Source organism: Helianthus annuus, chromosome 4 (assembly GCF_002127325.2).
Source record: "Helianthus annuus cultivar XRQ/B chromosome 4, HanXRQr2.0-SUNRISE, whole genome shotgun sequence".
Classification (NCBI taxonomy): Eukaryota; Viridiplantae; Streptophyta; class Magnoliopsida; order Asterales; family Asteraceae; genus Helianthus; species Helianthus annuus.
In genome coordinates this window covers 16,726,496-16,740,799 of record NC_035436.2, presented here as the reverse complement: position 1 = coordinate 16,740,799, position 14,304 = coordinate 16,726,496, and the positions used below count along the sequence as shown (strand labels likewise).

General features: G+C 36.7%; 1 protein-coding gene across 4 annotated transcripts; it reads right to left on the bottom strand.

Annotated features, from left to right (window-relative positions):
* Nucleotides 1-202: 202 nt before the first annotated feature.
* On the bottom strand, nt 203-9,268 carry LOC110935869. 4 transcript variants are annotated; one of them, XM_022178218.2, is made up of 9 exons: nt 9,064-9,267; nt 5,667-6,846; nt 4,987-5,211; nt 4,120-4,185; nt 3,982-4,044; nt 3,819-3,887; nt 2,951-3,271; nt 636-856; nt 203-343 (listed from the first exon to the last, which is right to left on the bottom strand). In XM_022178218.2, exons 1-8 carry the CDS (start codon nt 9,250-9,252, stop codon nt 636-638), a joined length of 2,334 nt encoding a protein of 777 aa, XP_022033910.2. In that variant the 5' UTR covers nt 9,253-9,267; the 3' UTR covers nt 203-343. The 4 variants fall into 4 exon arrangements, with proteins under 4 accessions (XP_022033910.2, XP_022033909.2, XP_022033912.2 ...); XM_022178217.2 differs by lacking the exon at nt 203-343 and having other exon boundaries at nt 378-856; XM_022178220.2 differs by lacking the exon at nt 203-343 and having other exon boundaries at nt 471-856; nt 4,120-4,164; nt 9,064-9,268.
* Nucleotides 9,269-14,304: the final 5,036 nt, after the last annotated feature.

Here is a 14,304-nt window from a genome sequence, read left to right as displayed (position 1 = left end):
TACATTAAATGATATATATTCAATTTCCTAAAACTAATTTCTTTATAATTTAACATGTCAAAGTACTCTACGAGTACTCTCACCCTAAGCAGGTACTCTCAACTCCCCGGTCAACCGACTAGGGAACGCCTAGCGACTTTTGCAACAATGCTAATTACACATACAAATATGATAGAATAACTAAATATGACATATTATGTTATATATAAGATTATAATTTATAAATTTTTATACTAATAATTGATGAACACGCCAAGTTTTAAGCTTAAAGATTTTTCAACAAACCAAGAGCCAGGTCCAAGCTTTAAACATAGAGCTCGAATCTTCAAGTTTAGCTTGATTTCTGCATAGAGTAAAAGCTTTAAAAAGACTAGAGCAAATCAGTTAACTAAACATTTCAACTAAGTAATATCAAAATTCTAAAGCCACAAACATCCAATATAGCATAGTTATTAATACTTAATGGTGCATTAGCACAATCCCATCTGGCTTAATATTAAATATCGCTTCTCTGTATGTATATACATAATAATACATTTACTTCCCTCTTATCACCCACCAAAAAAACTGTCCCTTAAATATTATATCTATATGACCATAATATAACCCATGTAAAATTTGGGTAAGAATGCGACCTAATTTTCACCGAGGGCGCAAGGAATGCAAGGCGGATCTTTAGCTTGGTCATCAGGAGTGATGTTTTGTAAGCATTGATCATGAAATGTATGCCCACATGGTAGAACTGCAACGGGTGGTGGCACCGCAGGTTGGAATACGTCGCCTTCTGATGTGAAAGCAACGTCCCTCTTGCATAAAAAGCACTTGTGTCCACTCGGTTTAGAAGTTGCATTGGGATCTGCGTGTAATCAAAGTCGTTAGCATGCTGCATTAATCAAAAGAATTATCTATGAAAGAAACGGGTCATACGAGACGAAAGTCTTCTCATGATGCATATAACTTAGTAAATTGCCTTGATTGAAACATTAGATTCTTGCTATAGCGGCATACCTTTTGTAAGTAGATTATTATATTTAATACATATTATAATAAGAAGAGTAAACTACAATTTCAGTCCCTGGGGTTTAGACCCAATCACACTTTCAGCCCTCATTTGAAGAAACCAAACAGTCCGGTCCCTGTGGTTGTCAATTGCTCGCAATCAAGTCCCTGGGCCAAACTTCTGTTAGTTGACTTGGGCATTTATGTCCTTTTACTTTGAGAACGAAGGGCAATACGGTAATTTTGTATCTTATAAACCCTTATAACAGATATCATCCCCTTGAAAGCCCCAATTTGCACCTTTCAATCCTTCCATCTTCCACCAAGACCCCCACCATAGCCACCTTCAACCACCAACACCAACACCTCCACCACATCCACCTTCGACCACCAACATCATTATCACCGGACCACCTCTACAACCTGCAACTAACCAGTAACCACCGCTAACGACCTCCGGCGTATATGACCTCCCCATTCGCTCCGCCTCTCCGCCCTTACAACAACCACCCACGTTCACCACCACTCCGACCAACTTCCACCTCCGCCACCACAAACCTCCACCCCCTAAACCTAACCCTACTGCTGTCCACCGGCGACGCGACCACCACCACTCCGATTCACTAACACCCTCACCTAAAATCAACCACTCGTGTTTTGGGTCAACTAAACTTAGCCCGTTTTGAAACACAAAGAGATTGGGCAGAAGTGTTTTGGGTCAACCAAACTTACCCCGTTTCAAAACACAGAGAGATTACCAATTAGTTATATTCATTCAAGTAGTTAGAAAGCCCCTTTTTATTTAACTACATATGTATTTATCTAAAAGTTAAACAAACAAAGATATATGAATGAACATAAATGAAAGAACATAAACGAACGCTAACGTGTGTTCATGTTCGTTAGGTAAATTAAATGAACAGAAAATCGTCTTCATGTTCGTTCGTTAATTTAAATAAACGAACTTCCTGCCGAACAATTCATGAACGTTCATTTCGTTTACATGTCTAGCTGAGATAAGATTATAAAAGGAAACGGGTCATACGGTTTGAGCTAGTCAGAAGTCACCCAAAGTGTATTTTCAATGCTTACAACCTCCTGTGTATTTTTTAAGATGTTTATATTATTATAACAACAATATTTTTTCGTGATCATACTTGGTGCATTGATTATTTATCGTAAATATATGTACATTGTTGAAATGAAGCATCCTTAGAAACAAAGGTCGTAAGAGATATATACAACTATACAAGAGCTCTTAAGACAACATATTGTACATCATCACAATGAGCCCCATGATTAAAAGATCTTATTTATTATCATAACATAATTGTTTTTGTGACCATAATTAATGCATTAAGACTACCCGTGTATTGAAGCTACTTTATTAGCCAACTAGTGCGTACTCAGTTTTGTTTATACCAATTCTCGAAGTAAAATGGCATTTTCGTCCCTGAGGTTTGGACAGCTTTGCGACTTCCGTCTAAAGGTTTGTTTTTTCGCAACTGGATCCAAAAGGTTTGAAATCTTGCCATTTTCATCCGGCTCGTTAGCTCCATTCATTTTCATCGGTTAAGTCAGGGATATTCCCGTCTTTTTGTTAACTTAAAGGGCAATTCAGCCTTTTCCATTGTATGTAAAAAGACCGAATACCCATCAAAAGAACCGAATTGCCCTTTAAGTTAACAAAAAAGACGGAAATACCACTGACTTAACGGAGAAACAATGGATGGAGTTAATGAGCCAGATGAAAATCGTAAGATTTCTAACCTTATGGATCTAGATGTGGAAAAATAAACCTTTGGACGAAAGTCGCAAATCGGCCAAACCTTAGAGATCCAAAATGGCATTTTACTCCCAATTCTAGTGAAAAGATGGCTAATGGTCGATAACACCATTGCATCAAGATATCAATATGCAAAGACTCGATGCAAAAAATGAAATGGCATACCTTTCCATTTAATATAAGAAACAGCAGGGGCACTTGCTACAGGAACACGCGCTTTAGCATTTGATACACACGGTATAACAGGAGGAACACGAGCAGCAACGGGGCCCGCGTATTGAGTCCGTGACCTGACTGGTATAGAAGGATGAACAAGAGGAGAAGTTACAGGCACAGGTGGTTTTGGCATAGAATGATGAACTGTTGGATGAATCATCTTCTGGCGTTTAACCCAATGGGAAGCTGATTGGGGTGCAACTGCAGTTCTCTTATGATGTGACCTAACACGAAAGTCAAACTTTTGGGGTTGACTATCCACACTTAAATCTGCACAAATACAACATGGAAATGAGTCACAATTATATATAACCTTAAACTGAAAAGTCGGTGCTGACCACGTTTCTGATTTGACAAAAATCACCCCAACTTTTCTAAATTGACAAATTACACCCCTCAAATTTCTAACTTGATAAAAATGACCCTTCCTACTTTCTAACTTGACAAAAAAGGCCGCCATACTTTCTAACTTCTCTTTAACCCTCAAACTTTCAGCATGTACCCCATTCTACCCCCAAACTTTGCTTTAACGTAATTTTTGTTTGAAAGCAAGTCGGGTCAATTATAAAATGTTTTTTATGTACATTTTGAGTTACGTTTTGACGTAAATTTTGTTTGAAAACAAATTGGGGCAAATGTAATATGTTATGATTCGAAGGTATAAATTTGAGCTATCATACGTTTTGACGTAAATTTAGTTCGGAAACGAGGCTGGTTGATTGTAGTCTATACGTTATCATTTTGCGCACGGCGCTGCCCCAAGGCGTGGCGATTAAAAAAACTAGTTTTTTATCAAAATGCAAAGAGTGTGACATACCATTGGTAGAACCGGAAGGTGCTCCTTGTGTACCTTTGGGACGCTGAATCAGTGCATTTTCAGTTTGGCCTAAAAAAATATAAAACAACAAGCATTAAATATGTAACACTGCCAGCACGGACTTGTATTGTACTAACCTCAAAACGTGTGCGTTTTTATTTACCGTATGCAAAAAATGGTTCTTGAAAACTCATGGGGTAAGTAACAGGAGCACCATCACTTCGACCTGATTTGCATGAAACCAATTTTAATTATACAGTAACAGCAATCTTTTTGAGGAAAAAAAATCAAGTAATCATACCAATAGGCCTAAGAACATTATGTGGCATCTGGGTGGATCCTTTATCTGAAAATTGACAGTTCTGACCTGAATATACAGAACATAGATAACTAAATATTACAGAATTCACTCCACAGTTGGCGAAAAAGTTCAAGTAGCAATCATACATCGACTATAACTATATAAAAATCGTGTGTGTGTAGGTTTGTGAACGAACCAAACGTTCATGAACTGTTCGACGGGAAGTTCATTTATGTTCGTTTATTTAAATAAACAAATGAATATGAACCCATATTTTTTGTTCATTTAATTAACCAAACGAACATGAACACACGTTTTGTTCATTCATTTATGTTCGTGAACGTCCGTTTATGTTCTTTCATTTATGTTTGTTTGTTTACTTTCGTTTATGTTTGTTAAAAATTTAATAAATACATAAGTAGTTATATTAATATAAATATAAACATTAAATTGGGTTTCTAACTATTTATATAAAATTAACTAGTTAGTAATTGGACTTCCTAATAAAAAAAAGGGTCTTCCGATATGAACTCTTAAGTATGAATTTATATAAAAAACTACTTTATGTTTATTTGTGTTTGTCAATTTTGTTCATTTGTGTTCGTTTGGTTTACTAAATTATATTTGTATAAGTTTCTTTGTTTATGTTTATTTACGTCCATGAACTGTTCGTTTAGGTTTTAAACAAACGAACATAAACAAACAAGATCATGTTCATTTTCTTAATGAACGAACATGAACAAAAAATTGTGTTCAAATATATGTTCGTGTCCGGTTACAGTTAAATGAACGAACACGAACATGCCCGTGTTTGTTTACAGGCCTCTGTGTGTGTGTGTGTGTGGGGGGGGGGGGGGGGTAAGATACCTGGATTAGTTGTCTGCAAGCTTGTTCCCATGGGGGATAGATGTCCCTGAGAACTTCGAGGGCTACTTCTTACACTGGACTCAACTCCCAGCCTTTTGGGAAACGGTGCATTGAGGCCAGCTGGACCACAGCCTACCCAAGATACCTGAGGGGTTTTTGTCCTCTGAGAATACTGATTACCCCCAAGAACTTGATTGGGCGTAGCATTTTGTGATATAGCTTGTCCTGCATTAAAAGAATCTATATAACTAAACATAATTTATTGGTGGCAATAACATACATTGGCTACCAAAGTAATATACGAGACAGATAACTGTAAATTGACAACATGTCATTTAACTGTAAAACCTTTTTCAGATCTAGACTTGTGAAATTAAAAAAATGCTCCGAAATCCACTAAAGCATCATATCTAGATGGACTATCAACACATATCTTTAATAGATTCAATGGCATTTTTGTCATTCTAAAAACTATGGGTGTGACAAAATCTTTAAATTTAGGTGCATTTTGTCAATTTAAAATTTCACAAGTTTTTTTGCCCGAACATGCATAAATGAAACCAAATTAATACTTGGGTGGCCCATGTATAATATTATCCCTTAATAATACTTAAAATGAGCTAAAACAAGTGAGGCAGTTTGACATCATATCATAGTATTGTCCAAAATAAAACAATTACCTTGCTTACCTGCAAAATTTGGGATGTTGGCAGTTGTAGAACGAACATATTGTAGCTGCTCAGGTGTATGATTAGAGGTCATCCATGAAGGTTTAACAGACTCGGGTTTCAAGTTATGTTGTCGGGAATTAAAGTGAGCAGAATTCCCACCAAGAGTTGTGGGATGCACAGGCTGATTGCCTTTATAACGATCCATATCACCAGACCTTATATTCCTGTTATCATGTTGTTGCATGTGTAAAATACTTTGCCTGCTAGAACCCAGCCCACTATTTAACGTACTATGAAGTCCAGCCTCATAGTTAATTGAGGGCATTCGATCCACATTACTAAACTGATTAGGGAAACCACTATTGTTTCTTTGAAAAGCCATAAAGTCAGCATCTACAGTTTGACCTGTAGCTTTTCGAGCATTAACCATCTTTAACTCAGTTGAAGGGGATCCAAACTCATTGATGGTTGGGGACATTCGACCGACATGACTATACTGATTAGAAAAGCCACTATAGTTAATCTGGGAACCCATACGAGCTATCTTTAACTCATTTGAAGCTGCTTCTTTAAGCTTATTAGATATCTCTCTGCTATCCAGTTGCGAGCTAGACACGGTATCCGAGGTACCTCCAAGTCCAAGACTCAAAAAACTGCCCTCAAATTTCCCTTGAAACCCACTTTGATTGGTATTCAAATTGACATTGTTTCGAGTATGCACTGGTGCAGTGTCTATAGGGAAATATACAGAAGATGAACCGGTAACATCTCTATTTACCTGTGGTCTATTAAAAGATCCGAAACTCGATTCTCCATTATTCCCTTGATTCATATATTGTTGACCCCATCCCATGTTCCATTCGGGCAATAATGGAACAGCTTGAAGATTTGTATTAGAACTATTGGAACTTGGGTTAATTTGGGGATTCTGAAAGCTATTAAGGTCCGTTGAGTAAGCCCTAGGGTTTCTGATAGTTTCAGGGGGTCCTTGTGCAACAGCCCGATGAATATCCTCCCAACCAGCAATAGAGAAAGGCATATCTAGAATGGAATCGAAATTTTCTTCATTAACATTTCCGTCAAGAAGAGTCATACTGCTAGGTGGATGCGTGTTTGGAGAAATGCTACTAGCATATGCAGGCGCCTTGCCATTTTCTTTTGTTCTACCACTTCCCATCATCAGATGACTCTGTCAATGATAATTTAAAAGTAAGCACAAAATAACCTCTACATATTTAACTAAATTATTGGTCAAACTGTTGATCTCCAAAACCAATACAACCCCCAATTAACAAAGCATTTCTCTAGAAGATATCAATCGCCAAACAAACAAGACACACATAATCCACCATTCTTATCAGACAGCACAGAAACCCTAGATTTTCGAACAAAAGCCAAAACGCTTGAACTATGAGCCCTTAAACACCAACCGAGTCGCGTAATAGTGATGAATGTGAACAAATTAATGCCGCAGTTAGCTTAAGACCTACGAAACCTAACAATTGGCTGTATATCACAATCATCGCACAACAAAAGGCAATCGCAATTGAAAATCCTACAGATAACGAGCAGTTACTAAACAAACAATCAACAAAATGAACAGTATACACATAATCCACCATTCTAAACAAATTCACGTTACGAAAAACTAATCAAACAACACAGAAACACTAGATTTGTGAAGAAAAGCGAAACGCTTGAACTATGAGCCCTTAAACACCAAACGAGTCACATAATAGCGATGAATGTGAACACATTACTGCCGCAGTTAGCTTAAGACCTACGAAACCTAACAATCGACTGTTTATCACAATCATCATACAACAAAAAAGCAATTGCAATCAAATATCCTACAGATAACGAGAAGTTACTAAACAAACAATCAACAAAATGAGCAGTATACACAATCCACCATTCTAAACAAAATCACGTTACGAAAAAACTAATCAAACGACACAGAAACCCTAGATTTTTGAACAAAAGCCAAGATGCTTGAACTATGAGCCCTTAAACACCAAACAAGTCACATAATAGCGATGAATGTGAACAGATTACTGCCGCAGTTAGCTTAAGACCTACGAAACCTAACAATCGACTGTTTATCACAATCATCACACAACAAAAAAGCAACCACAATCAAATATCCTACAGATAACGAGCAGTTACTAAACAAACAATCAACAAAGTGAACAATACACACACAATCCACCATTCTAAACGGAATAACGTTACGAGAACAAATCAGATAGCACCGAAACCCTAAATTTTTTAACAAAATCCAAAACACTTGAACTATGAGCCCTTAAACATCAACCGAGTCACATGAAAGTGATGAATGTGAACAAATTACTGCCGCAGTTAGAGCATATGTAGTGGAGCGCGAACAAGGGCTTTTTTTGGGTTATAGCGCCCCATAGCGCCCCGCACACCGCGACGGGCGGCGCTATGGGGGTGAAAATGGGGGGCGGCGCTATCCTTTTCGCGGCGTGATGTGAGAATGATTTAATTGTTTGACCAATCAAAAATTATTAAGGGTTTTAATAATTAATTAATAAAATTGAAAATTAATAATTAGGTAATGATGGGTAGGGGCTTTATGACTACGGACTCTAGTGATATAAAGCCCCCGTATGACGTGGCACGACACGTGTCACATAACGCCCCACAAGGGCTTTATGACTACACATGGCCTTAGCTTAATAGTTACGAAACCTAATAATCAAGTGGTTATCACAATACAAAATCAACAACATACACATAATCCACCATTCTAAACAAAATCACGTTAATCAAACAGCACAGAAACCCTAAATTTTCAACCAAAAGCCAAAACTCTTGAACTATGAGCCCTTAAACATCAACCGAGTCACATAATAATGATGAATATGAACAAATTACTTCCGCAGTTGCTTAAAACCTACAAAACCTAACAACGACTGTATATCACAATCATCGCATAACAAAAAGCAATCTCAATCACATATCCTACAGATAACAAGCAGCTACTAAACAAATAACCAACAAAATGAACAATATACACATAATCCACTATTTTAAACAAAATCACGTTACAGAAACCCTAGATTTTCAACCAAAAGCCAAAACGCTTGAACGATGAGCCTTAAACACCAACCGACTCACATAAAAGTGATGAATGTGCACAAATTACTGCCGCAGTTAGCTTAATAGTTACGAAACCTAACAATCGAGTGGCTATCACAATCATCGCACAACGAAAGGCAATCGCAATCGATTATCCTACAGATAACGAGCAGTTACTAAACAAACAATCAACAAGAGGTACAGTCAACGATCGGAACAGAACAAATGTGAAATTTGAACAGATAATCGTAAAATTTTACATTCACAGATACAGATATTGTTAAATTGAGTAAGATGTTCATACTTCTGAGTTCCGATTGACGGTGCGAGTGCTTGATCGATCGATATAGAGAGAGAGAGAGTTAGAGAGAGATGTGTGAGAGAGAGAGAGATATATATATAGAGAGAGAGAGAGGTGTGTGTTTTTGGCGCATAGGGCTGAACGGAGAGTTTTAAAGGGTTCGGTGAGGGGACCACAGTAAGCTGACGTCATCGGACACGTGGATATTATTAGGGGGATGTATTGACGTGTCGTGGTTTTCTTGTTTATGACAGGCGGGGGGTAGAAGAAAGGTCTTTTGTTCAAAGTTGGTATAGAGAAAGGTTATGACTTCTTGGGGGTTCCAAAACTCTATTTTGGTGCAAATGAATTTTGGTCTAAAATGGAAATCTTGGTTCATGACAATCGTGTCCATCGTGAGTGCTTCGGTTCTTGTGAATGGTTCACCGACTCTAGAATTTCCATATTTTAGAGGATTAAGACAAGGGGATCCTTTGTCTCCGTTTCTTTTCATTTTGGAAATGGAGGCTCTAATGGGTGTCATGAAGAAAGTGTGCTCTATCGGTTTGTTCAAAGGCATCTCGGTATCAATGAGCGGTCTGGTATTGTCTTATTTTTTGTATGCCAATGATGTTATATTTTGTGGAGAATGGTCGTTAAATAATGCTCGCAATTTAAACCGAATTCTTCGGTGTTTTTATTTAGCATCGGGGTTGTAAACCGAATTCTTCGGTGTTTTGTAAATCTTGCAAAAAGTAGTATTTTTGGAGTTGGGGTGGACCAGGGCAAATCCAAGCAATGGTGGAGGTTTTGAGATGCAAAGTCGGGACGTTTCCTTTTAAGTATTTGGGTTTGCAAGTTGGTGCAAATATGAACTTGGTAAGGCACTGGGAACAGTGAATCTTTTTAAAAAGAGACTTGCATTTTGGAAGAGCAACACCCTTTCTTATGGGGGACGGGTCACGCTAGTGAAGTCGGTTTTGAATTCTCTCCCTACTTATTATTTTTCTCTCTACAAAGCCCCAATTCAAGTCATAAAAAGCTTGGAAAGGTTGCATAGAGAGTTTTTGTGGGGAGGATCTTCGGAACAAGCAAAAACAAAGTGGGTAGCTTAGAAGAATATTATGGCACCGAAGGATCTTGGAGGTTTGGGTTTCGGCTCGCTTCGGGTTGCTAATAATGCCATGTTAGCAAAGTGGTGGCGACGTTTTAAGGTGGACCGTGATAGTCTTTGGCGAAAGATAGTTTGGAGTCTCCATTACAACTCAAGGAATTTGAGCTTTATCCCGGATAAGTTGTCCGCCCCGGGCCCTTGGAAGTATATGGTTAAAATTTCAAATGATTTTGAGGCTTCGGGAATCAATTTGGCGAGTTTGTTTCAAGCTAGGTCGGGTCGCGAAAAACAGGTTTCGTTTTGGAGGGAGGGCCTATTTGATGAGCTAATGTGTAAAAAACTTCCTAATTTATTTATGTTGGAAAGACAGAAGTTGGCTTTAGTCGCGGACCGGGTATTGGTGGAAAATGAGGCGACACATCTCGTTTTTAGCTGGATGAGACAGCCTGCTTCACAGGAGGAAACGACTGAGTTGGGTCCCCTTTATGAAGCCTTTTCTTCTTGTTCTTTCGAGACTGGTGGGGATAAATGGTTCTGGAACCCCGAAACCTCGGGTTGTTTTTTTCGTAAAAAGCGTTCTGACACATTATTGAAAGAAAGATATTTTATGATATTGGTTTAAATTTTATTTGGAGAGGGTGGGTTCCTCTAAAAATAAACTTTATATCTTGGCGGGTCGTTTTAAGCAAGTTGCCTACAAAGGTGGACTTAAGAAAACAAAATTTGTGCATTCCTTCAGTCGTGTGTAATTTTTGTGGGGACCAAGATAAAGAAGCCAATCACTTATTTATCGCATGTGGGCTAACCCAACAGGTTTGGGAATTCGTTGCCACATGGTGCACACTTGGAAGTGTGTTTTTTCTGGATCTAAAAGATGTCGTGAAGGTGCAAGACAGGTACCGTGGTCCGGAGTATGACACAAGGTTATTCTTTCCATTCTTCAGATTACTCTATGGATAATTTGGAAGAATTGCAATGACGCCATTTTTAACGACAAGCGAATAACTTTGGCGAGCATAAAGGAGGAGATCAAAACTTATAGCTTTCTTTGGGTAAAAAAAATAGAGCAAATTGTCGTGGCTTGACGTGGGAAGATTGGTGTAGTTTTAATTTACATTGTATGGGAGCTTAATGTTCTGTTTTTTGGTGGACCTTGTATTAATGTCGGTTAATCGGTTAGATTGACCAGTTGATTTTTAATAAATTTCGTTGGCCGTTAACAAAGAGATGTTAAATCAGGAAACGATACACGTTCTAGTTTGGTGGCAGAGTTGTAATTTTTTAGGGTGAGATGGGTATTTTTGGGAGATATGTGGTGATATACGGGTATCGACATCAACGCTCGTGAAAGGACGTAGAAGGGGGTGGCAAGCTCGTGTGCAAGTGCAAGGGCGTTCTCGAATGAGGGATAATGTCGGGTTGGTTTTTATTGTGTTTCTCCCCAATAGTTATATATGTATATGTGTGTATTTTGTTATATATATATATATATATATGTGTGTGTGTGTGTTTAATTTAATGTATAACTAGTTGTGTAGGTAGGTCTGTACTTCACGATGGGCAACAATTTTTTTGCATGATGCAGCAGTGATTAAGTCGGTATCGTTTTGGTTCGTGGTGTGTAGAAAATTCGATTAGTATCGTCTTAATTCGTTACGGTAAACCGGGGAAAAATAAGCAAAAATAAATAAATAAATGAAAAATAGAGAAATGTATTTATATATCATTTTTAAGGCAAATTGGAAATAAATAATCCCACCTAACTCAATTTGGCCGATAACAAACCCAAGTCAGTTATTGGCCAATAATAATCCAAACTGGTCAATTTTTTTTTGTAAAACAATCTGCCGTTAAAATAGCTTAACGGAGTTAAGTTTTTTTTCTGAATTACAAACCGATGTTTTAGGGCTTTTGATCAGAACGAGGATACGAGTCGATTGATGTAAAACTTACCTCGAAATTCATCTCAAACAGACCCATGAGAATGAATGAAAAAACCACGAGAACTTAGTCAAAAACAAATTTACACTTATCATTATTATTCGAATATAATATTAGAAATTAAATTTACACGTTTAAATTTACATGTGTTCGTCAATATTGAAAATTTACACATGTGTAAGTTTCTCATTTACGCATGTGTAAATTTGTTGTATTTAACAAATTTGAACATGTGTAAAAATTTTAGTAAGGGTGATTTTGAGAGGATAAATGAATTATTTGATGTTTTTTTAAAGGCCAACATAATCCATTTTATTTCATCTAGGACCATCTAGGACCATCTAGGACCAACTGAATTATTTGATGCTGTAAATTCTTTTTTGATGTTATATTTTAATTAGGGTTTGTATTAAAAAAATTGGTTTAACTGTGACAAAAAGATACAAAAGTCAAATACAAAAAAACAAAAAAACACCAGCCTTTATCCCTTTAGCCATCGACAACTTTCCAACGAGGACTACCATTAGTCGTGCTAATCAATGATGAGGGACAAGATCATGTGCTTATCGATTGAGACGTCTCTTTGATTTCTTGAGCTTTCTTAGAGGATCGACCATTGTCGATAGGTCCATCTCCAGTAAGCTATAAGCACTTTGTTGCGAAAACAACCAAACGTGAGCGACACAATATCAACTAGCGCAATTGTGTTAACAACAATTGCTATTGTAGTATTGATGGCTTTAAATGTGTGTTTGGCTCGTATTACTCAGCTTCACTAGCCTAATTATAATGGCAATGAAAACACCCATACTCTTACTGGAAGTTGAACCACTAACATGCTTTTAAATATAAAAAATAGTAAATTATTGTTTTGGCTCCATGGTTAATTAGTTTAACCATTTCAGCCTAAAAAATGAATCCTTTAACATATCACACCCTGAGGTTGCATTTTATAACGGTTTTGGCCCCTGACACTAACATGGTTACTTTTTTGCAGTTAAGTGCAAGGGTAATTAGGTCATTATATACCTTAGGGGTTGTTTTTAATAATTACAAAGCTTTTTAAATATTTAAGAGATTATTAATGCAATTATCTATTGAGTAAGGGTAATTAGGTCATTAAAACTTGAGTAATTGAATATTAAAAGAACTTAATAATTATCAAAAACAGTCCCTAAGGTATATAATGACCTAATTACCCTTACAATTAACTACAAAAAACTAACAGAGTTAGTGTCAGGAGCCAAAACCGTTAAAAAATGCAACCTTGGGTTCTGATATGTTAAAAATTCCTTTTTGGGCTGAAATGGTTAAACTGTCTAAACTACAAGGACCAAAACAGTAATTTACTCTATAAAAAATTACAACAATAAAATAATACTTTTAATTTAAATCTACTTAATTGTTGAAATAGAAAATGTAAACTTTTAATGAACAACAATAAAATAATACTTTTAATTTAAATCTACTTAATTGTTGAAATGGAAAATGTAAACTTTTAGTGATAGAAAAGTTAAAAAAAATGTTAAAATTAAACTTTTGATGACAGGAAAAGAAAATACTTATAAAAGGCCCAGCTATCTTACGTGTCCAGCATCCAAGCCCAGCAAAGAATACAAGCCCAGTCCATCTTCAATATTAAAAATAGAACGAGCCAAGGTAGTAGTAATAACAAATCATAACCTATATGTTTGATTGAATATGTTTCAACACATCATCATCACTTGATTTAATAATATTTAACATGTTAAAAGTGAAAATAATGCTCAAATTAAAATCTAAATACCATTAATGGTTCAAATATCAAGTAAAACACAAACTTTAAAATTTTCATATGGTGTCAAATCTTCATATCATCATGTTAATCATGGAGTGATGATTAACAAACTGTTGTGAACCTAATGGATCTAAACCAAGGGAACCAGTTAGGTAGCCCAGCCCAAGAGGCCCAACAAGTTAAAGGGATGGTGAGGGGTTCATCACAGCAGGTTATAAGGAAATAGATAACGGACGTAGGGGTTATGAATGAAATATGTTAATAAGTAGTGATTGTTCTCACCCCATCTTGTTCTGTATTTGATATCTCATCTCCTTCTGTTATGATTCTTCTGTATAATTCGATTTAGTGAAATAGTAATACACGCTTTCAATTGCCCTAATTCGATTATCACTCTGTAGTATCAACTTGAGTTCACTACACAAACCACCAT

Coding starts and splice junctions, on each gene's coding strand:
- LOC110935869 (XM_022178218.2), bottom strand. CDS start 9,252: ATGACGTCAGCTTACTGTGGTCCCCTCACCGAACCCTTTAAAACTCTC. Junction 5,212..5,666: donor AAATTTTGCAGGTAAGCAAG/GTAATTGTTTTA, acceptor CTTTTAATGCAG/GACAAGCTATATCACAAAAT. Junction 3,888..3,981: donor AGAACCATTTTTTGCATACG/GTAAATAAAAAC, acceptor ATATTTTTTTAG/GCCAAACTGAAAATGCACTG.